Here is a 24,299-nt window from a genome sequence, read left to right on the forward strand (position 1 = left end):
ATGATGGGAACCTACCCAGGCCTTGGGACTGATCCTTACGTGGAGAACAGCACGTTCAATGAACAGCATTCCAAGAGTGTTATAAACTCAGACATGGACCAGGAAACTTCAATATCCAACAGGTCTATAGCTGATGAGAAGGTGGCAGGAGGTCCCAGGCCACAAGCTGTACCTGAAGACAGGTGAGTAGTGGCGTGGGGACCCAGGTGACGGGTCCATTCAGGGTGAGAGCACAGAGCAGGTACTTTAGCTGAGAGCTCAGAAAAGAGTGCTGTCAGGGACGTCAGCTGAAACTGGGGACCTCACAGACTTCTGCGTTGCTGGGGCCCTTGACTGAGGAAGAAGAGTCTTTTGACAAGATCTTTGAGGACTTAGTGTTTGAAACCCTTTGAGATGCAGTCTTAGGGGAATCCATTGCAGAGAAGGATATGGTATGGTGAGAAAGTGTGGTATGATAAAATCCATGAATACAAGCACACACTCACACACACACACACACACACACACACACACACACATGCACGCATACATAGTCCCAATTCTTTCCCAGCCTGGCCTTGTGCCCAGCAGCTGGAAAGAAGGCATGAGCGCTTGGTTAATCTATAGATTAACCAAGCCTCACAACAGTCCTGTGAGGTAGGTATTATTACACCACAGACTCAAGTGGTTTAAGATGAACAATATGAAATGTGCATGGGTAGAGTCATTCCTGGGATATAAGCCTAAACTTCCTCCCTCCCTCACCCCCCCCAGATAGCTTGTCCCCTAAAACAGCAACCTGGAGGGACCAGACAAGCAGGGCTCAGTGTGCCCACATATGCCAGTCAGTAAATTGTTTTGTGCTTTTCCTCTTTAAGGTTTACATTGTACATTTGAGAAGATTTCACCTGGATATAAATGTTAATCTGGGGTGGAAGGGCCTGGGGAAGGGGGTGTGATGATATTTAGTGGTACCAGAATCATTGCCAAGGTCATCGGTACAGGGAGGGCCCTGGCAATGATTCCAATATTAGAGGGCCATCTTTGCAGCTTCTCCAGAGAAGAAGTACTATCAGCACTAATACGACCTGAATGCCTGTGAATATGCCGGGCATCCTTAGACTTTTTACATCTGTTATCTCACCAAGGCAGGGAACGTTTCAGACACAAGGAGACTGAGGCTTGGCTGGCAAGTAATAAAACTGGGCCCCAAATTCCAGTCAGCCAGAAATAGAAACCCCAACCCGTTTCTATTAAACATAATTTTTATTTCATCCAAGGCAAAGCTAGATAAAACTCTACAATGCAAAACATGTTGTCAAGGCAAGACAGTCTGATCACATTCATTCTGTGCTTGAACACAAGTCAGTGCTGGGTGTGTGCACATCTGCGCCTCCCAGGAGGCACCTGCAGATCTGAGGCCCCCCAAGGCCCGTTTGTGCTGCATTGTTTCGATCTATAGTTACATAGGAAATTGACTATGAGTATTGTCATCCAAGGCAGAGGAATAAACCATGCATAAGATAGTCAAAAGCACTGTGTATCGGGTGGGAGGGTAAGGACTCCCACCTGGGACAAAGTAAAGTGAAGCTGTAGGATTTTCCCCAGAGAAGAGCCCCCTCCTGGCACTCCCTCCCCCCAGCACTCTGATGGCATCTGTCTGTGACAATGAGACAGAGTCACGGCGTTATGGAGCCCAGGAGCGCGGCTGATCTCCCCCTCTGTCTCCTATCCTTTCTCAGCCTCCAGGTGCCCCAACGGATATAGCTCTGGCCAGGGAAGATGGCTCCTGAAACGTGCAGAACCTCCCCCATCTCAGGCACACTCAGCCTTTACACACACCTCCATACACCCCGACGTCCATGCATGGCCCACCCACCCCACAGTCATGCATTTCCACACACGCACGCCACCCAGGCGCACCCTCAGCTGCCCCCATCTCAGGAGCTCGCTCTCACCCCCTCCCTGAGCTCTACCGGCCCCTCTCCCAGACCTCTCCAGCACCCCAGGTTCCTTCTGGCTGCCTTCTGCTCAATTCCTGCACCAGGAGAATCCCAAGGCCTGGAATGCTCGGGTCCTATGCGGGGTCAAGGACGGGGAGCTGGGAAACGCTTGTCTACGGTCTCCTGACCTTACTGTCAGCATAGATGCGTGTGTCCAGGGCTCCCAAGTTCAACTTTGTGAATGGCTCTCTCTAGCCCACAGGCCCTGAAAACACCCTCACCAGCCCCTGGAGACCTGCACTTGCTGAGGGTCTGCCTGGGAAGATGGCTTTGCCCACACATCTTCTACGGCAAATTCATGCCAGGGTTTCTCCATGGCTATAACCCCGGCCTTGGCGCAGGACAGTGTTTGTGGTGGGGACTAAGTTTAGCATCCTCAGCCCCCACCTTCACTAAATGTCAGTAGAGCCCTCAGGCACTGGGGCAGCCAAAAGTGTCCCCGCTACAGCCCCAATCACCTCTACTGAAAACCACCAAACAAAAGCCATGCACAGGAAACTTTAAGCATCAGAGCCAGGGTTCTAACATTACAAAGACTAAAATAATTCCAAGGGGGAGGGGTGGGAAGAGAGAGACAGAGAAGAGAGAGAGTGTGTGTACGTGTGTGTGTGCGTGTGCGTGTGTGTGTGTGAACTATGGGGATGGGACACAGAGATGAGGACAGGACAGATTGGAACAATCCCTCCAATTATGACACCTGGACTGCTAGATCCCGTCCAAGCCAAAAACGATTTTTAAACCAAAACCTGCCGAGCCTCACAACAGTCCTGCGAGGTAGGTATTATTACACCCATTTTATAGATAGGGAAAGCTGAGCCCAGAGAACGTGCATGACCCGCCTATGATGCTCTTCCTCTCCCCCACTCTGTACGCCTTGGCTTCCTCTCAAGGGAGTAAGAGGAGCACAAGACACTCTGCCCTTCCAAATGCTAACGCTGGGAAAGGAGAAGCAAGCACTTTTGCGTGAAGGCAGCCTACGAAGTTTCCCGAGTGACTGGTGGCTCTTGTCTGTCTGCTCCCAAAGCCAGGAAAATCTGAACCTGAGCCCAGGATGGGTGGAGGAGGCCGCAAGGGACAGAGGCAGATCTCAGTGGGACCCTGCAAGCTCCTCAGGCTGGGCAAGGGTCACAGGTCACAGCCATGGCTGCCCTGCAGGCACTCCTGTTCCCCCTCCCCAAACCTGCACCCTTGGGGACGCTCGCCGCTGCTTTTTGGCAGGGAGGGTCCTCAGGCAGTCCCCACACACTTTGGAAAAGGGGGCTACTCCCCTCTCATCCCTCCCAGGGGCCCAGAGGACAGAGTGTCAGGAATTCAACAAGAGAGCGAGGGGGTGGGAGCAGATGGCGGATTCCTCCATGATCACAGCCCCGGCCACCCTCACTTCCCCAACCCCACAGGGACAATACCATGACATGGCCTGTAAGGGGCCCACGGGAGCACTTGCGGGCTATTAACGACACAACTCCAGCTCCCTGGTCCCCTGCCTGACCCTGGGTGAGGGCAGCGGGACCCTCACCAGGGCCCACCAGAGCTGGCTGTTCCCTAGGGGCTGAAGCGGAGAGGGAGCGCATGAGCCAGGACTCAGGAGCTAAGGCACAGTCTAGCCCCACACGCGAGGGGTGTGCAAACCAGTGCGTGGAAAAGCAAAGGAAAACCCTGGGCACTCTCTCCCTGCACCTCCCCAACCCTGGGGTGAGAGCGGGGCACGGCTGAGCAGGAAGCAGACAGAAAACCCAAGGGCCCTCTCATCCAAAGCAACAGGGTCCCCGAGGTGCAGGCCAGCCTTGACGCAGGGATGGAGATGAACAGCCCTGGGCAGGGAGAAGCTGGAGGAGCACAGGAGCAGCTCCTCAAGCAAGATGGCGCCACCTGCTGCTTCAGGGGAAGAGGAGCAGCGTGGAGCTGGCGGCGAGCTCCCAGCAGTGGCCATGGTCCTGCCATGCCGAGGAGAAGGGGCAGCCAGCGCTGGCAGGGCTGGGGTGAGCGTTCCGTGGCCAAGAGGCCCACCTCTGCAGCTCTGATCCCCCAAGGAGAAATACTAGGAAAGGTGTAGGTGGCGCCCCAGTGCTCTAGGAAGGCCTGAGGGACCCCTGCACGAGCCCTCAGGGCCCAGAGATCAGAGGAGCAGACTAGGTGGGCTAGGACCCCCCAAGACCAGGGTGGCAGCCCTAGCTGGGAGGGTTCAGAGACTGAGCAGCTTGGGGTCTGGGGGTGGGGGCAGAACCAAGACAGGCAGGCAGGCACCCAGGGGTGGGGGGAAAGGGGAGTTCCTCACTAGAAGGACGTGGGGCAGCAGGAATCCATCAAAGCCTCTCACTGTAGGACCCTCCAGCAGCCTCCCACCCTCGGATCCCGTACAGAGTCCTCTGGCCACTCCCACCGTAGAAGGGTTAGTCCTCCATACTCAGGGTCCAGCTACTGGGGCAGCCCTCCCCAACCCCCCAAGTCTCTCACAAAGAGACATCTGGAGGAAAACCAAGGCATTCCCTGTCCAGGGTTGGGACACTGAAGGAGACCATCCACCCAGGTGTCGGGGGACCGGCCCTCCACACCACTCCAGCCCCTCCTTTCCTTTCCTGAACCTTCCACAGGGCCCCTCCCTTGGCCAGCCCTTGTCCCTGGGGAGCCCTGGGGGGGAAGGGGGTGGGGCAGGCTGGACAGGACCCCAGTTTCTCCCCGCCCGGAAAGACTACAGTTTGAGCCAAGCAGCAGATGTCTCAGGCACGTGGGTTCACGGACACGGCTCAGGCATCAGTTTCATCGTTAGAAAGCGAGGCTCCCAGCGGCTGCTTGGCCCCGAGCAGGGCTCACACTTTTTTTGGTGCTTTCTCTTCCGCCTTGGAGCCAGGTAACCCATTCTCTGTATTATCGTTCCCTGACGAACTCACGAGGCACTCCTTCCTGAGAGGAGAGAGGAGAGAGGAGAGAGGGGGGTGCTGGTGAGAGGAGGAACCCAAGTGATGGGTAAATGGTAGAGGAGGAGCCATGGTGCCTTGGGCCAGTGCTGGACCCTCTCCCTGGCCTTCTGTAGAGCTACGGTAGCCAGAGGCCAGGTTGCCTGACCTCTCTTCCTCCATATCCTCATCTATAGTATGGGTATAACGATGGCCCCTTCTTCATGGGGTTGCTGGGAGGAGTCAGTGAGCCCTTGGAACAGTGCCTGACCCACAGGAAGGTCTCAGTAAGCCTAGCATCACCCAGTCATCTCAACGTGGCAGAAGGCAAGGGTGCCAGGCACTGTTCCTAGGGATCAGTGCTGAGGGGCAACTGTCCGGCTGTGCCAACCCAGGTGAAGGGTACAGGCCAGTGGGCAGTATGCCAAGGGCAAAGCGCTCCTCACCCAGGGCCCCGCAGGCCCTTCCTCCTGAAGCTCACTGTGACCAGAGGTAGAAGAACGAGATGGAAGGGGCACAGCAGATGTGAACAGGGGGTGGTGGGACAGGGCAGTAGGAAGGAGAGATGGAGATGGAGATGGAGAGATGGAAGAAGGTGGAAGACACCCCCCAGGAGCATCAACACCCTGGCCACCCTGTGCTGGACATGCTCCAGTTTGAGTATAACGCCCCCCAACAGCAGTGCCCAGGCTGCACAGGGCTCTCCAGGGAAGACCTGACTGCTACCTCACTCCGACCTTTCAGCTCATGAAAACCTCCAAGTCTTTTTCACTGCTGTTGTCGCTAAACTACATCTTAGCCTCACCCTGGGCTTCTATACCTGGGTTTGAGGCCTCCAGGAAGGACTTAACATTTTGTCCTCATCAATTTCATCTTGCAAGATTTAGTCCATAGCTCCAGCCTCTTAAGATCCTCCTAGATCCAGAAAATGGAACCCTCCTACACTGCTGGTGGGAATGTAAATTGGTGCAGTCACTATGGAAAACAGTATGTAGGTTTAGTTTTTTAAAACTAAAAATAGAGTTGCCATATGATCCAGCAATCCTACTCCTGGGCATATATCTGGAGAAAACTCTAGTTCGAAAGGATACATGCACCCCAATGTTCACAGCGGCACTATTTACAATAGCCGAGACATGGAAGCAACCTAAGTGCCCATCCACAGATGAATGGATAAAGAAGATGTGGTACATGTATACAATGGAATATTACTCAGCCATAAAAAAGAATGAAATAATGCCATTTGCAGCAACATGGATGGACCTAGAGATGATCACACTAAGTGAAGTAAGTCAGACAGAGAAAGACAAATACCATATGATATCACTTATATGTGGAATCTAAAATATGATACAAGTGAACTTATCTACAAAACAGAAACAGACTCACAGGCATAGAAAAAAAAAAAAACTTACGGTTACCAAAGGGGGAGAGATAAATTAGGAGTTTGAGATTAGCAGATACAAACTACGATATATAAAATAGATAAACCACAAGGTCCTACTGTATAGCACAGGGAACTATATTCAATATCTTGTAATAAACCATAATAGAAAAGGATCTGAAAAAGAATATATATGTATGTATGTATAACCGAATCACTTTGCTATACACCAGAAACTAACACAACGTTGTAAATCAACTACACTTCAATCAAAAAAAAAAAAAAAGATCCTCCTAGATCTCAATTTTGTTCTCCATCCAATATAGTTGCTAGGTTTCTTATATCACTCCTAGTGTAGTTCAAGTCTTAATAATAACAATGAACAAACAGAGCCCTGTGACATACCACTAAAGACCTCTATTCAGATGGGTCTATCTATCATCTACCTATCTATCTATCTATCTCAATACCTAAGGTATAGTCAACCTGGCCAATTCTTTACTAAGAATATTTCTTTACTAAGACCCTACTGGCTACCAGGCACCGTATCAGGCTAGAAGGGTGTCCAATTGACATGGTGCCTGCTCTCCAAACACTTGCAGTCTTCCAGGGGACATGCTATTACACAAGTAATTGCAATACAATGTGGTAAATGATAGGATGGGGGGCATACCAGGGAGGGACTCAACCTAGGAAGGCTCCTTCTAGGGTCAGGGAAGCCTCTTTGGAAGTGTCCTTTAAGCTGAGACCAAGAAAGATCAGCAGGAAAAGAGGGAGGAGACACTCCATGCAGAGGGAACTGCACCCACGTGTGAAAGCCCAGAACTGATCATGAGATGCTGCTGCCCCACACCTCCCTTCTTCTCGGGAAGAAGCCACATCTCTGCTGTTATTCAGGCTTTCCTTGCTGCTCAGAGAACCTCCTCAGGCTTCCCCGTGGCTTGTCTCCCACCTCCCCACCCGGTCCCTGTGCCCACCAAGGCCACACCCTTTCTTCCGGGTCCTCTGATGGAGTCAGGCCCTGCAAGCCCTCCCCAGCTCCCCTGCAGTCAGAGGAAAGCCAGTCTCAGCCTGGACTCCCAGGTCCTCAAGAGTCTGTCCCAACCCCCTTCGCAGGTTTTTCCTCCCCTTCCTCCCTATCACACCCCCCCACTCTCTCAACAACAACAATAAATGCCTTGTTCCCCAGAACATGCTCCTTTCCCAGACTCTCTGTCTTTGCTCTCAGTGTTCCCCACCCGGAACACCCTTCTCTTCACCCTCCCCAGGGCTTAAATCATATCCATCTTGCAAAGCTGATCACAAATGTCTCTTTGGCCAGAAATCCTTCCCTAGTATCTCATCCTCTCCTGAACCCCTGCGGCATTCTCTCACACCTCTACACTGGCCCTAATCCCTCTGCCTCATGTTACAATGATTTGTGTACATGTCTTCTTTACAGAATCTCATTCCTTCCAGAATATTCTGCAGCACCTGGCCCAGTACCTTGCACACAGCACCTCAAAAAGAGCCACCGAATGAAAGAACGACTGACTGAACTCTAGATCCACCGCATGAATCAGCAGGGTATGGTGGCAATGGTTGAAGCTTCAAAGCAAACAAGTCAGGATTCAAATCCCAACTCTATCACTTATTAGCCTTAGTCAAGTCACTAAACCACTCTGAACCTCACTTTGCTCAACTTCAAAATAAAATTGTACATATTTTATTTTAAAAATGCCTGCTGGAGTACCTAACACACGGTAGGCATGCGGTGAATGACAGGAAGTATTACTATCTGTAGCGTCCTGATCCAGCTGTGTGCTAGCCAGAAAATGTTAGCCTGCCTTGTTTTGGATGAACTTGTGGCGGCTCCCAAGGATCACTGTTTTCTTTTCTAAGTGCTTTTAAACCATATGCTGAATAATGTGTTCTCCAAATTTGCTCGCCATCAATAGTCAGACTGATGGTTAAAAACAGAATTTGGTCCAGCTCCATGCTCCTGGCCCCTCTTCAGATCTCCAAAACCCTCCCAGCCTCTGGCCATGATACAGGTGGACAACCCAAGAGTTCATCATCTCAACCAGTGCCTCCCTGCTCCCCCTCCCCTCCGCCGTTCTCTAAAGTCCCTCCCTGCCATCAGCTGCCTTCCCTTCTTACCAGTGGAATTTCTGCCCTTTCAAGCCTAATTCTTTCTTCTCAACAGAGCAGAATGAAGCCAACACCAACAGAGCATCTCCCCCTTCTCTCTTCCTCTCCTTGTTACTCTCACCCTCTCTGCTCCAATGGCAGGCCTGCCTCATCTCATCTTTCTTGCCAAGAACACAACTTTCAAATGCCTTCTGCCTGCTCTGGTTTTGCAACATTCAATTTTGGAGCCTGCCTGTTCCGGCAATTCTGGGCCTGGGTCGCACCCTTTGTACCTCCCCATCTTTCCTCCCCTTCCTCTTACAGATATCTGATTTATACCTGAATTTATCCTAGGGCTTCCTAGGCGGCCATATCAGCCTTTTCAGACTGTTTTTATCTCCCTCATTAGGATTTTCAGAATTTCACAATAAGAGACTCCCATCACCCTAGAAGGATCTTCCCATTTTAGAGCTTCTGTACATGGAATCTTATATTTTCCCTGATCTGAAAAAAAAAAGGCATCTTAAAGCCTTTGGTAGGACTTTAGATTTAGGTGGTACAAATAGAGACAGGCTAATGGGATGGGCAGGAAGACAGGGGAATGAGGAAGAGCAAGTGGGTTGTATTTATGTTCTCAGTGAAGTCAGTGCATTAACAAACACCTACTGGGAGGATGGGGAAAAGGAAGTGAGATTAGGGATGGGGCTGGAAGATGGGAGGAGGGTGGCAGGGATAGGGAAGAGAGTGAGAGAATTAGGAAGAGAGGCTGGGATTAGGAGATAGGCAGAAGGATGAAGGGCAGATGGGGTAGATGACGGTGGATGAGAAGATGCTGGGAACACCTATAATATGAGAGTGGGTGGTGGGCTGGTGGGAGGACAGGAGTCAACTCACTTCTTCTCCTGAGTCTTCTTGATAATGAAGGCGATGAACTTCTTAACCAGCAGGATGAAGATGAGGAACCCAATGACCCCGCCCACAACAGCCAGGATGATGAGTGTCACTGTGTTGTCCACTTCTTCCACTTCATGGCCAGAGCAGGGAGAGAAGGGGGGTGGAAAAGGGGAACAGGAGTCACCATGGCAGCCCAGCAGCTCCAGAGCCTCCAACCTGGGCAACTGGGACATGCCCACCTCAGGCAGGAAGCAGGAGAAGCTAGAATATGGCACCCATCAGGCTAGGGCATAACAGGAAGACGGCCCTCTCCCCCGACACTCTGCACATACGCCCTCCCGCAGACACCCACACAAGTTCTGGAATAACTCAGACTCAGGGACCACAGCACCCAGGTTTGACTTGACCCTCAAACATGAGACTTTCACTTGCCTCTTCCTAGGTCTCCGCTGCCCATGCAGAAGAAATTGAGAATCTCCCTGTGACATCTCTTATGTGATCAGAAGGCACTGGAGCCAGGTAGTCTGGATTTCAACTACAGGATTTCCATGGTCACTTACTAGGGGGTAACCTAGAACTGGTCACTTAACTCTTCTAGCCTCAGTTCCCTCAACTGAAAACTGAACCCCTGACTTCCCAAACCTTCTCCACCCACAGTCTCTCCCATCTCTGCTGAGAAAACTCCATCCTTCTAGTTGCTCTGGCCCAAATCCTTGGAGTCATTCTTGACTCCTCTCTTTTTTACAAACCCCCATATCCAATCCACCTGAGAATCCTAATGGCCCTAACTTCAAAAATTCCAGGGCTTCCCTGGTGGCGCAGTGGTTGAGAGTCCGCCTGCCGATGCAGGGGACCCGGGTTCGTGCCCCGGTCCGGGAAGATCCCACATGCTGCGGAGCGGCTGGGCCCTGTGAGCCATGGCTGCTGAGCCTGCGTGTCCGGAGCCTGTGCTCCACAACGGGAGAGGCCACAGCAGTGAGGCCCGCGTGGTGCAAAAAAAATAATTTAAAAAATAAAAATAAAAAATTCCAGAATCATGAGCATCTCCTCTGTAGAAATTCCACACCATCTAGGGAGCAGTGGACCCCCAGGCACACAAGAAACACAGCACGATCAGGATCCTTAAGCAGATTTCCTTCCTTTTTCTCTGCTTCTGCACCTCCCTAGCCTTCCAGGTTCCCCCCTCGTAGATGCCCACCCAGCCTAACTCCTCCAGCCCTTTCCCTAAACACCTCCAGTGTCCGGGATCAGGTGACATCCTCATCACACGCTTCCTCGTCTGTTTCACCTGTGTCAGAATGAAACCCCACCAGCTGGGACTTAAGCTCCAGAGGGAGAGATCATTCTTATCAGTCGGGTACCTGTGCCTCTACCTGCTTTGCCCCTGTTTCAGTTATGTGTTTACCTGTCTGCTGTCCTACCCTGACCTGTCAATTCCTCGAGAAAGAACACTGTGTATCATTCACAGCACTCTTTGGTTTGATGCCTGGCATCCAATCGGCTGTCGCTAACAGAATCCACAGTAATAATCAGCACATACGGAGAACTTTACAAAACACTGCCGTGTAGTAGCTTCTGTAACTCTCACAACAACCCTAAGCGAATGCAGATTCTACAGATGAGGAAAACAAGGTTCAGAAGGCCTAAACGTATATCACAAGCTATTCAGGGGCAGAATAAGTATTCAAGCTAAGTTATTCAAGCTTCCAGATGTAACTCCAGTAGCTCTTGAAAGCATAAAGCGAAAGAAAACACCAACGTGGTCCATTTCACCATTACACTGAATTGGGTACCCACCCCCACCCCCGTCCTTCCAACTTTACTGCCCTTGTCCCAGGCCTTACTGCATACGTTTATCAACAACTTGGAGGAAGATGGTGGCCTGGTGCTGAAGATAATTCTCCTTGGGGTTCTTCACGTGGCAGGTGTATTTGCCCGTGTCGCTGAACTCCAGGTTCCTCAGCAGAATGGAAATATTGTTCATTTTCTCCTTCACAGAGCCCTCCAGAGTGATGCGGTCATCATCTTTCAACTTCACCTTGGGGTCTGACTTCTCATTCTTCACGATCCCATCTATGAGCTGTGGGGGGGAAGAGGGGAGCCAGGAGGTGGCCAAGAAAGAATCAAGGTCCTTTTGAGAGTCATGACGTCACTCCAGCCCACTCCTTGGGTATCTCCCTGCCCAGGTCCAGGAAGAGCCCTCCCCCGGTCGTTTCCTTCCAGTATCGATAGCTCTGCCTGTCTAACCTGGATTTTCCTGGCTTCAGGCTAAACCCACTTTCTGTTATTAAGGTCTCCCTAGAATGTAGCATGCTTTTACTGTTCTCTTCATAGAAGCCTTTTAAGTAACGAATGCTGCAAATACCACACTCGTTTCCCTCTATCGCTCCCCCCGGCCTCTGCTGACGCCACATCCCATCTGTCCGATTCTGACCCTCCATCAGGACGTGGATCGACCCCACAGCACTGTGCATCGGTACCCTCTGAATTCAGCATCTAATTACATCCAGAGTTGGTGTCTTGTGACTGCTGGTCCCCTACTAGATTGCAGAGTGAGTACTCAATAAACACCTGCTGACTGCCCCATCCCCACCCGTGGCCACAGCCCTGGCCCCTTCTCTTCTCCACCTTGCCCTCCCATCCTTCCAAGGCCTGTTCCCCAGCCCTCCTCCGATTTGGACTCTCCTCATTCCCCCTCTCCAAGTCTCCCAAAGGTCTTGTCTCTCCTGTTTTTTATATTAAAGTATTAATTTTTATACAAGCTGACCAAGTTTCAGGTATTTCTTCACACCAGACAGAGGACTCTAGCCAAGAATTCCAACAGACCCCAAATTCTGGGAACACAATCTAAGCATCCTTCCCACTTAGATCCTTCTAGACAGGCTCCGACAACAATACTGGGAGAAAAGGTGACGAAAGGTCCTGGGGACCATCACCGTGGGGTCAGGCCAGAAATGACCAGAGCCTGGGATGGGAGGCAGGGGTGAGGCGACAAGGAAGGGAGGAGGATCTGAGCTGTCCTGTCCCTTCCCCGCCTACTTACGATCTTGAATGTATCACTGCTGTTGTAGGACCACCAGAAGCGCAGGTTCTGGAAGCCAAAGCAGCTGGTGAAGGTGCAGGGCAGCAGGATCTCCGTGCCGTTGACAGCGTAGATGGTAGCGGCCTTTCCCACAGATACCTCCAGCGACAGGGACACAGGGACCAGGAAGAGACCTGTGTGAGGGGCACCACTTCCCTTAAAACCCCATCGGGGGCTTCCCTGGTGGCGCAGTGGTTGAGAGTCCGCCTGCCGGTGCAGGGGACATGGGTTCGTGCCTCGGTCCAGGAGGATCCCACATGCCGCGGAGCGGCTGGGCCCGTGAGCCGTGGTCGCTGAGCCTGCGCGTCCGGAGCCTGTGCTCCGCAACGGGAGAGGCCACAGCAGTGAGATGCCCGCGTACCGGAAAAAAAAAAAAAAAAAAACCCATCGGAACCTCCAGGCTGGAGGCCTGGAAGGGACCTCTCGGATAGGGTGGAGTGGCTTGGTCAGGCTGAGAGGTCTCTATCACCCTTGGTGTCAATATCAGGAAGATGGTTCTCTTTACTTCAACGTACACTGCCTGGGCCACCGCCGTGATTCATTCTCCCGCTTGGGCTGAGCTGGATGGACTTCCGAGCCAGTTAGCAGCCCTTGGGGCATTCTAAGTGACCACCAGGAGTCACCCCAACCCAGGAAACCCAGGCCCCTGCCTCCATGCCGCGAGTCCTCGCCCCCTAACCTGCGGATGCGGTCCCTGCATCGCCCCCAAGGGCAGGACCCGCGCCTCCCGTTCGCGCTGGGAATTTCCCCGAGGGCTGTGCGCGGCATCCCCGTTACGTTTCCGGGATTGGGGGTGGGGTATTGGGAGGCTGAGGGGGTCCCGTGAGGTGAAAAAGACGAAAACGGCAGCAGCCACTCATCACCGACCCTGGCGGCTCCCACCGGCCCCAAGGGGCGGAGAGGTAGAGGGGAGCCTCGCGCTGGACCTTGCTGAACCACCGAGCGGGACCCCGAGAAGAGAAGGGAGACAGGGCGGGATGGCGTCCAGAGGGGTGGGGTGGAACAGAGCACGTCTGGGCATAGGTCAGCAGCAGCGAGAACCGAACGGATAAAGCAATAACAGAGAAAGTCAGGGCGGAAGACGCTTTGTGGAAGCCGACTGCGGGCAACCAGGTGCACGCAAGCGGGGTGCCTGGAGAGGGCGCTGCACACTCCGTCCCCTCGTGACCCGAAGTGGCCCATCCTGCCCCCCACTCCCCGCAGCCCCACTGCGGCCTCTTGTCCTGGGAACATCCCCCGAGCCCTACACCCCCGCCCCTGCTTCTTTCCCACACCCTCGCATCAAAACCACCCCTACCGCTTGAGCAGGTGGCAATCGTGAATTTCCACTCGTGGCCCCCGGGTTCTGCCTCATGAGTTCTTGTAAGGAAACCTGGAATTCCTGTCCTACAAAGTCCTTGAGGATAGTCCACCGTACCTCAAGGTCATGGGGAAGAGGGGTGTCGGAATCAGAGAGTAGCTCTCCTTGCCCCTAGATGAACCAGGCACCCAGGGTCACCCTGGGTGAGGACTCAGAGGGAGTCCTTCTCAGGTTTCCAGTGATCCTAAGAATAATGACCTTTTCCTGGGCCGGGATGCTTGCTAAGGCTATGTGTGAGTAATCTCATATCACCCTCACCTCACACCTGTAAGGGGGGCTTATTAATCACATTTTACAGGTGGGAGAAATGAGGCTTAGAAGAGCAAAGTGCCCTGTGCCTTGGCCGAAGTCATACAACTGCTAGAGGCAGTTGAAATCTGAACTGGGGTCTGACCCCAGGTCTAGTGGGCAGTTGAGAGCATCCATCTGGCTGTACCAACTCCTATGCCAAAGTTTCCCTGGCATCTCTTCCCAGACTGTAATTTCTCTCAACTACTTGGACCTCCAGCCTAGAGCTCCCAGAGTGTAAGAGCTAAAGGATCCAGACTGATCCATGTTACAGACACTAAGTTGCCACTGCCTGATTTAAAGACAGGACAACCAAGACCTAAAAGGGGAGGAAACTTGGCTGAACTGACTGGGTTTAGTGGCCGAGCCACTTGAGAACCCTTCCAGGCCAGGTCAGCTCCCAGCTCTAAAGGCAATTCCCAGAACTGCCCTGGTTCCCAAGACAGCCAGGGTCAGTCTTTGTTTTAAAGGCCACCAACCTTGCTCTTTCTCCCATCCTCATCTCAGGGAAGGACCTCTTTCGTCAAACTTAATTCCCTCGTGGTACATCATAAACCAGCTTCCTCTTGTTTTGCCCACATGAGATAATGATGCCTGGTACCACATGGGCGATGCTTTTTAAATAGGGGAGGAGGAGTTCCCCGGCGGTGGGGAGCTAAGATCACACATGCTGCACGAAGCCAAATAAATAAATAAATAAGAGGAGCTCCAAGGAGAGCTGGCAGCCCAACTCTGCTCTCAGGGCCCCCCTCAGCTTCTCCATGTCCACTTCACTTCTGAAGGCAAAGTGGACTGCTCTTACCACGAAGCTCAGAGATAACACCCCGGGTCCAGGATCCCCTGCCACTGTCAACAACTGCTGATACTTACTCAGCAATTACTATGTGCCAGGCACATTTAACCTTCACATCCATGCTATGAGTGGTGTACTGTGATACCTCCCTATTACAGACACGGCAACTGACCATAGACAGGTTAGGTGACTTAACCTAAGATCAAAAAAAAAGAGACATTTCTAGCATCCCAAAGCCCCAAAGCAAGAAAGTCCTTCCTTACATCCTTAAGCAGCAGGGTTTGCCCACCTGCTGGGTTCCAATTAGTGCTGAGAGGTCATTTCAATTAGCCTTCATTCTTTGATCAGCTCCTCTGTGCCAGGAATTGTTCTAGAGCAGTGGCTTTCAAATTCACAGAGCGTCAGAATCACCTGGAGGGCAATTACAGCTAGCTCTGTGGGGGAGTTACTGATCTAGCATGTAGAATGGAGCCTGGAAATTTGCATTTCTAAGAAGGTCCCAGGGAATGCTGTGGTCAGGGATGACACTTTGAGAACCACTGTGCAAGAGGATTGCTACCTGTTAACTCCAAGTTTTATTAGAATGCCAAAAGGTAGGTATCATTTTTCTTATTTCACAGGCAATGAAACTGAGGCTCAGAGACGTTAAGTCACTTGCCCAGGGCCACATAATAAATGGTGAATCTGAGTTGAGCACCTATTATAAAATAGGACAGGCGTTTTACATGCACTGTCCCATTTAATCCTCATAATAATCCTATAAGGTAGTTAGTTATTATTTTTATCTCCAATATACAAAATGAAGAAAAGAGGCTGAGAGAGATTAACCTGCTCAAGGCCACACAACTGGTGAGTGGAATAAGCAGTGTACCGACGGCACTCTGCTGTCCACCCCTTTGTGACGGTGCCTCTCCAAGAGAACAGTGCTGTCAGGGCCAAGCTCTCCTTAGCACTCTTGGTTTTCTTTTTATCTCTCCCCTCCCCCAACCCCCTGCCCCAGAGGTCTAGGGATGGGAGCCAGACATGAGATCACCCTCCAGCCTAGAAGATGGCCTTCTGATCGGAGACCCCAGCTTTGCTGCTCACCCCCTACCGCCCCCGCAAACCAAGGAACAGAGTGCAGAGCTGTGACAGGGAAGCTCTCGGGAGAAGGCAGCTTCCTGATGGCTACAGTGCTCCCTTGGGGCCTGAGCATGTGCTCCAAGGATCACCACACCGGCAGCCTCCAGCGTTCAGGATCCTGGGGAAGGTGGCGGGGAATGCAAGTCAGGGGCCAAATCCCTCTCCCCAACCTCAGCCAGAATGGGCTCTCCAAGAGCACCAAAGATACACATCAAAAGTGAAATTATTTGACTGCTTTAAATAGAAGCAAAAAAAAAAAAAAAAGAAGCAAAAAAAAAAAGTCCAGAACAGAGGAGAAAAGTATTTCTTTAAGGTCTGGCTGATGACAGTGCACATTTCTGCCTGATTAGTGTGTGCCTATGTGGATGACTTAACTCTAATACAATCGGGACTCCCCGACTCTCAGAGTGAAGCATTGCCATTTCCATCGTAGCCCGGAGGGGACAAAGGAAAGGCAGAGACGTTTCCACGGAGAAGTTCAGAGCCCTGCCCGAGTTAAGGCATCAGAGAGGCCAAACAAGCCTGGCTTCTCCACAGCACGCCCCTCCCAGCAGGCAAAAGTCCTGCCGGCTGTGTCTGGGAGACTCGTGCACAGGAAAGCCCAGGGGCCTGCCTCTTGTACCTTCTCCCCTGAGAGCCTGCGCTGCGGGGAGAGGAGGGAGCAGGGGCAGGTATAAATCCACTAGAGGACCCCGAGAGGTACTTCAGCCAGGGTGGATGGGTCAGCAGACACAAGGCAGGCCCCACTCTGCCCGCTGACCTTGAGAAAGTCAGAGGTGCCATAGCCCCAAACCAGGGATGGCTGTCTTTCCTACCTTCTGAGCTTGGTATAACATGAGCTTATAAAACACGAGAAGGGGGCTTCCCTGGTGGCACAGTGGTTGAGAGTCCGCCTGCCGATGCAGGGGACGCAGGTTTGTGCCCCGGTCCGGGAAGATCCCACATGCCGCGGAGCGGCTGGGCCCGTGAGCCATGGCCGCTGAGCCTGCGCGTCCGGAGCCTGTGCTCCGCAATGGGAGAGGCCACAACGGTGAGAGGCCCGCGTACCGCAAAAAAAAAAAAAAAAACCACAAGAAGGGCTTCAGTGAGTCCATCCTCTGGCCTGGGCACTCTGCAGGTGGAGGATAGTGTTTAAAGGGAGGGAGACAGAGGTGGCCCCCATCACAGGTCTAGATGTAACCAAGGCACCCCAATGACCAGTGTCAGTCAACAATATCTCCAGGCCATTCACACGCTGTTTTATACTTTCACCTTGTATTACTTCTTGGAGGTAATTATTTCCATGTGGTTATTTCCTTAGATTAGATAAAGGACTTCCTTTGCTTTGTCCCAAACTAAACTCTCTAGAATTTCTTGTGTGTGTTTCAGATTGAGGGCCTCCTTCTGGCATCGTGGGATTGATGAACAAGTTCTCCTACTCATGATCTTGTGGAATTCCATCCTAAGCCCCTAAGCCTTGCCTTTGCTCACTGAAAGACCCTAACCATGGAGCCACTCTCAGAGCAGCCGTTTCCTTTGCTATTTACTGATCGGCCCCCTCCTATATCATCTGGTGCTGCGGTTTTGTCTAAGGATTGACTCAGGTCTCCCATTTAAAGTAAAAATGTGTTGGGTACATGCAAATGTTATCATTAAATACACCAGCAGGGATCTCAGGGCTACCATCAGACCTTCCAAGGCAAATGCCAAGGCGGAAACATTCTGCCACCTTTTCCCACATCCGGGGACAGTGACACCCACCTTGGGGTGGAGGGAGGAAAGAGGGGCAGCGTGGTGCCCTCTCTAAGTTTAGCTCCCAGGGCTCTCCTGGCAGGGCAGGTGGAATCACAGCTGACATTAATAAGGAAGCTGATACACTCTGGCCCCCGGGGGAGTCAGACAGGCTCAAAGTTAGAGCTGGGAGGCAGAAAGTGGGCCGAGGTCAGCAGGACAAGACCCCTCCTGGGGTGCAGGCCCTGGGGGCCGTGGGGGGGGGGGCAAGGCTGAGCCAGGAAGGCCCCTGGGCCCAGAGACAGAGGAGAGATTTCAGCTCCCTCACCCTAGGCAACCTGCCTCCTTCCGGCCCACACCGAGGGGCTTTGCCGGGATAGAAACATGCCCCTGAGACAACACTGGATGCTCAACAAAACCAGCTCTGCAAACAAGTCCAAGCAGAGTGCCCATCCCTCCTCCTGCAGGCCACGGAACGGGTGCACTGGTGCAGCCAGCCCGTGGCTTATGCAGAGAGCCCTACACCCACAGCAACAGGGCAAAGCGGGAGGATCTGTACCTGGGGTCTACCTAGCATGCTGGTCCCACCAGCCAAGGCAGGCATTAGGGCTCGGGAGACCCCACAGGCCTGCATCTCCTGAAGAAGAACAAATCCCCCGTTCCAGATTCAAACCTGGGGTCTTTCTCCATTTCCCCCCTTTCCCATCCTCTTCTCCATGAACTCCTCACTTACCCTTTCCTTTTCCTTCCTCTGAGTGGGACTCAGCACCCTCTCCTTCATTGCCTTCTCATTAAACAAGCCCTTAATAAACACATACCAAGGGAAAGAGCGTGGGGCAACATAGCACCCTCACAAGTGATCATTACACAGAGGTCACAGTAATTAAGCAAATCAAGGAACAGGAAGGGGTGGGTAGGACACGTACATTACCAGTTACATGCTTAGGAAGGGACTGGTACCCATTTTATCCTCAACTTCGCATTTGAGGATAAAACGGCCATGGCCACAGTGGGAACTCGGGCTGATCAGGGATGGGGTGAGGGGCAGCTAGTGTAGAGTGGCCCTGTGCCTAGCCCGTGAAGAGGAGCCTCAGTCCTACAGAGGCCCACTTCCTAGGGTCACTGTGAAACCAGCACATCTGTGCCTAAGGTACAAGAGAGAACACCAGTGACTTCGATCCAGCTGTGGGGATGTAATAACATCAGTGGCTCCTGAGTGCAAGACATACTCCAACCCTCCTCCACCAGGTGCCAACGTGACGGGTCTGCACACAGTTTACATTTGCAGAAGCAGCAGTGACCGCCCTTAAAGGCTTCTGTCTCCCTGTTTACAGCCCAAATGCCTACATGGTGTGCCTGACCCGGCGAGGGGGGAGCTGCCAGAAGCCAAATGTGACTAATATAAACAGGAAGCAGTGCAGGTGCCGGAGATGGAGTCGGCTTACGTTGAAATCCAGCTATGATTTGTGAGGCGATTACATTCTGGCCTTAATAAATATCATCCCCCAATCTGTTGGAGTTTGACGCTCGAAACTATCGCGAGCATACTAATAGATAATAATCTGTTCCTTCTGTGTCCTCTGGATGTGCCCCCTCCGTCTTCATACTCATCCCAAAAATGAAGAGCCAGGAGCAGGCTAAACAGGTCCCCCCACACCCCCATGGAATTTTTACCTAAGAAGAGGGATAAGATCCTTCCTAAAAGGGGGCTTGGGGAATTCCGTGGCGGTCCAGTGGTTACAACTCCGACTCCGCGCTTTCTCTGCCGAGGGCGCAGGTTCAGTCCCTGGTCCGGGAAATAAGATCCCGCAAGCAGGCGCGGGCCAAAAATAACTAAATAAATAAATAGGGGCTTGAACTGTCCTCCAAGTCCCTTCAACCCCATCCAGTCTGCAGGGAAGGCAATGGGCACTGGGGGAAGTAGAGAGCAGAGGAGTCAAACAGAAAAAGAACCAGGAGGAAGGGGAGCTCCCCCACCCCCAACTGGTGCACGCTACTGCCTGGGCAACAAGCATCCAAGTTGCAAACGGCTCTGGGCAGAGGTAGAAACCAGCATCCGAACAAGCACACGTTGGGATGCAAACCCACCTGGCATCCCCTACACCCAAGGCAAAGACACCCTCCCCCAGCACGCTTAAACCTCCGAACTCTGGGCCCCAAGATTCAGCTTTAGAAGCCCGGGGCTGAAGGCACCACATACAGCAAAGAACTAATCTCGGGGCTGGCTGGCCGGATGGGGCAGGGGACGGCGCACGGTCCCCAGGGAGCTCAGCAGTCCGAGCCCGCGTCCGGCAAGAAGCGGTAGCCGCGATGCTCATTCCGTGCCGCACTCCAAAGCCCACCCCGTCCAAGGCGCTGCTCTTCTAAGTGTCTCCTCCTCTGGGGGAAGGTGGGGGAAGGGTGGGGGAAAGAGGCAGAAGAAACCAAGCCGGGGCTGCCTTACCCAAAAGCCCAGTGCCCAGCCATCTCGCCCGGGCTGCGCCTCGGTGCCCAGCCCCGGGCATCGTGCTGTTCTCTGCCGAGCGCACCAGGGGCGCGGGGACAGGATACACAGGTCACAGCCGCGCTCGCAGCCCTCGGTCTGCAGTCGGCCCCGAGGCTGCCGGGGAGCTGTGCGCCGCCGGCCGGGGCTCGGGAAAGTTGGCGCGGAAAGGGCGAAGAGGGGGAGGGAGGGAGAGGAGGAGCCGGCTGCGGGAGCAGCCGCGGAGGGCAAGGGGAGGAGAAGGAGGGGCCCAAGGAGGAGGACCCGGAGCAGCAGGACCTCCAAGCTAGTGCAGACGCGAGCGACGCTGCTCCTCTGCTTTGGAAGCGCTCCAGCCGCAGGAGGGGCGGTGGCCGCCGCGGAGCCCCGGGCGCCCCCGCCTCGTGGTCCCCGAGCCCCGGGAGCCAGCCGTACCGGCCCCACCACCACCACCCCTGCTTCCGCTCCGGCTCGGGCTGGGCGGCTGCGGCTTCGCACTGCAGGGCCGCCCTCAGCCGCGCGCATCATCCCGTGCGCTGAGCTGCCAATTAGGAGGATAGTTTGGGGAGGGGTAGAGATGGAGCTTTTCGGCTGTTGGAAGGCTGTGGTGTTCTGCTTTGAGGAACACGAGTAGGGTAGCGGCTCCCTCTCCCGGGGCCGCGAAGGGACCGCTCGGATGCCCGCAGCCAGCACTGCAGCAGCCGGCGGGCGTGTGCGGGCTTGTCCGCCGCGGCCGCCGACCCGCGAGTGTGCAGCCTCGCGGAGCCCCGCTGTGCAGGGTCCCGGGAACCCGGCTTCCAACAGTAAACTACCCCCGTCACCGCCCACCATCCTCTCCCACTGCTTCATGGACTCCTCGAAAATCATGATGCTCCTAGTTAGGGAATCGGCCAGACACCGCCGATCGGGTCCAAGCCCTGCTTCACCCTCCCGCGGCACCCCTACTTCTCATTTTTCCCACCTAGGCCACCCCCGTCAGACCCTCCCCTTTTACCCCCCTCCAAGGGTGTCCTGAGTCCTTCAGAATCCTGGAGGACTCCCTTGGCCTCGCCTCCCTTTTGGGGTGGGGGTCGAGGAGCCCAGGGCAGATGTCCGGGCTTGGTGGGGGTCGCAGCCAGGTCAGAGGGCTTTTTCCCAGACCCTCTTGAGTTACAAGTGACTAGTGCTACTTGGGGTGGTTTGGTGACTCATGTCTGCTATCCTCCTCAGCAGCGCCATCCCAGCCCCCTCCTGCCACCACAGGGCCTGTCTGAGGTCCTGACCCTCCAACCTTTGCCTGTCTGGAGACTGGTTCAGACCTGGAAACCTGCTCCCACTTCATGGCCTGACCTCTGCTACTGCCCCCGCACAGCCCACCTTCTTAACCTGGGGTCCCTGGGGGGCTTCAGAGATCATGGACCCCTTGAGGTTGTACTGGAAATGCTGAATGTCTCTCTTTTTTTCCAGGAGAGAGGCTTGCTCAGTATAGCTGTGCTAGTGGTATAGGGGCTCTGGAGTTAGGCACTGGGGAATCAAGTCCCAGCTCCAGCATATGTTGTCGTATGACCTTGAGCAAGTTATGCAATCTTCTGCAGCAGCTTCATCTGTAATATGGTGAAAGTGACGATATTCACCTCATGCAATTGTTAAGAGCAATGCCACCCTTAGACCTGGGCAACAGGGGCCTCAGCCCTGGGCTCCTGAGTTTGGAGGGCCTCACTCTGGCCCTCCTCTGGCCCTACGCCTCCTCACTGGAAAAGTGGTTCCTGGGACAGAAGGGAGGGTAGTCTATACACCTCCTCTTCTAGACCATGCTCCGAACATCCGGGACCCTGGAATTCCCTGTTCACATGACCCGATTCCGAGCAGGCCTCTTCCCCGGGTCAATCCTCTCAGGAGCTGCCCATGCCGGATGTGCACCCACAGGCTGGGGCAAAGGGCAGCTGTTTACAGAGGGTGGGAAGTGGATGGAACTTGACATGCAGATGAAGGGTTCCCAGGCATGCATGAGAGACCCTGTCACAGCAAGACCAGGGAAGAGTGGACCAGGGAATGGCTTTTGGGCCTGGCCTTAAAATCAAGACTGAGGAAAATTCATCAAAGGTGGAGGATAATAGATGAGTTTTAACACTTTGTTATCTTGATTCATAACTTATATTTAGACATATATGTCATTATCATTTGTGCAGTTGCCCCAAGCCTCACAAACATCAGATGTGGACCTATGAAGACTGGATGAGATATTATCATACGTAAAAGTGCTAACAGAGTTCTAGGCATAGGGTCAACCGGCAGTACATTTTAGCTCTCATTCTCAAAGAGGTCTGTGGCCCTAAAAAGGCTAAGACTCTTCCTGTCTCCAAGTTTGCACGTTTACCCCCTCCTTCTCCAGGAGCTTCCAGACACTAGGTCCACAGGGCCAGACATCCACACTGCCCACTTTATTTTTACAGCAGGGGTCAAGTTTCTCAGAGCCGGAGGCTGATTTGAGACAGGAGGTGAGCCAAAGGGAAGGAAAGTGACCCCTGCCCAGAGAAAGGGGAAGGGAGGGGACAGCACTCCCTGGATATCTTTAGACCCTGGGGACACAAAAACGTGCCAGCTTCCTCCGCACCCTCCACCTTCTCAGCTGCCTCGCTGCTCGCCAATTCTTAGAGCCAGAAGGGTCCTTAGGAAACCCACACGCCTCCCAAATGAAGAAACAGGCCCAGAGAGGTAGAATGTGTGGCCCAAGGTCACAGAGAAAGTGATTCTTAAAGTCAGAATTAGAACTTCCCCCATTATTTGATTCCCTCCCTCCACACCCCCAGCTTTCCTCCAGAGAGCAGGAGGGCTCCACAGCTGGGCAGGAAAAGTGCTTGAAAGATGCATTAGCGGCTAGAGGAATTTTACATTTAGAGAGCACTTTCCTCAAAAATTCTCAAAACCCTAGTGCATCCGTCAGATGGACGGGCACTTTGGCCCTTTCTGCACCTCCGGCTGCAAGTCCCTAGAGGGCAGGATGGTGTTTTGGACACAGCCCCCTGCTGTGCCCAGCAGGCTGGCTTCGTGGTGGTGGGGTCCTGGGCAGCCTGTCTCAGAAATACCTCGAAGAGCAAGTTTTCAGGGATACAGAGACGGACTGGACCCTGAGCCAAGGAGCTGCCAGGAAGCTGTTCTCAGGTGGGAGGAGATAGGGCCTAGATTTAAGGGGAAAGGAGATTTTTCCAGGGGGGTGGGTGTGCGGGGGAGGGCTCAGGGTCTTTGAAGCAGTTAGTCCAGCAGTCCTCTCTGAGACCAGGCAAGCCTCTGGGTTCCTGCCCTCCGCCTCCACCTCAGGGCCAGGATGGGAGCTAGGAAGCAGCGCAGGTATGAGGTTCAGTGTGTGGTGGGGAAGTGACACGGGCAGAAATGGGGGCCGAGCTCCGGCTCCCAGCCTCCGGGAGATGCTTTTATCCAGGCAGGTACTCAACCCTGGGGGTGGTCCCACCTTCCACCTACACCAGGACGGGTAGGTGGAAGATTCCATCTCTGTCAATTCTCAGAAAGCTAGCCAAGACCCCGGCAGGGGAGGAAGGGAGAGCTCCGGTGAGGCCTCCAGAGCTATTTTGGGAGGAGTTCCTTCTAAGTAATAAGAGCCTGGCAGGGAGCCTCCTCCCCCTCTGGCTCCCCTATTGCCCTTGCCCTTGCCTGCCTCTCCCCCTCCCGCATAAGCCCTCTTGGCTCCTGTCGGGGCATTGCAGGTAACGGAGCTGGACGGCAGCCACGCTGACCCGGCTCAGAGAGGCAGAGAAGAGGGAGCTCTGCAGGGATCCATCCCCCCGCAATGCCCCCACCTCCCAGCCCCTCTCCCTCTGACCTCAGATCACTCAGATCGACACCAGGAGCTTATAGCCCAGTTATCAACAGGGCCCCAACCTCAGGACAGTGGAACTGCAGGAGCCGGGATGCTCTGCATACAGTAACTTAAAGTTGAATGCTCCCAAATCCTTCTGCCTCTGGGGTTGGGGCTGGGTGGATGCTACCTGGCCAGGCATTTGGGTGTCTCCTTCTAATGCACCTAGGTCTGTTCCCTGCCCATCCCGACTCACCATTCCTGCCCTCCAGCTCAGCGCTCACTTGCCTCAGCCACAGTCTCAGCATCCACTGAAGTTTGGCAGGTGCTGAGGGGGTTAACAGGACAGCATGCACCAAACCAACCCGCAGGCACGTGGCTCAGCAGCCCAGCAAGGAACCAGTACTGGCCCCCTCGCCCGCTGCTC

The 24,299-nt window shown here is 53.7% G+C and overlaps 1 protein-coding gene across 2 annotated transcripts; it reads right to left on the reverse strand.

The window, feature by feature from the left end:
- Positions 1–1,226: 1,226 nt before the first annotated feature.
- On the reverse strand, positions 1,227–24,299 carry SCN4B (sodium voltage-gated channel beta subunit 4). 2 transcript variants are annotated; one of them, XM_049713779.1, is made up of 5 exons: positions 24,129–24,299; positions 12,307–12,479; positions 11,115–11,343; positions 9,264–9,393; positions 1,227–4,883 (listed from the first exon to the last, which is right to left on the reverse strand). In XM_049713779.1, the coding sequence occupies exons 1-5, from the start codon at positions 24,178–24,180 to the stop codon at positions 4,790–4,792; spliced, it is 678 nt and encodes a 225-aa protein (XP_049569736.1). In that variant the 5' UTR covers positions 24,181–24,299; the 3' UTR covers positions 1,227–4,789. The 2 variants fall into 2 exon arrangements, with proteins under 2 accessions (XP_049569736.1, XP_049569735.1); XM_049713778.1 differs by lacking the exon at positions 24,129–24,299 and adding an exon at positions 20,062–21,016.

This window comes from Orcinus orca, chromosome 8, assembly GCF_937001465.1.
Source record: "Orcinus orca chromosome 8, mOrcOrc1.1, whole genome shotgun sequence".
Taxonomy (NCBI): domain Eukaryota; kingdom Metazoa; phylum Chordata; class Mammalia; order Artiodactyla; family Delphinidae; genus Orcinus; species Orcinus orca.

Excerpts from the sequence above, each read along its gene's own strand:
- SCN4B (XM_049713778.1), bottom strand. The coding sequence starts at position 20,122 with ATGCCCGGGGCTGGGCACCGAGGCGCAGCCCGGGCGAGATGGCTGGGC. Across the intron at positions 12,480-20,061 it reads GCTGGGCACTGGGCTTTTGG|GTCTCTTCCTGGTCCCTGTG; the intron begins GTAAGGCAGCCC and ends CCCCTCACACAG. Across the intron at positions 4,884-9,263 it reads AAGAAGACTCAGGAGAAGAA|GAAGGAGTGCCTCGTGAGTT; the intron begins GTGAGTTGACTC and ends CTCTCCTCTCAG.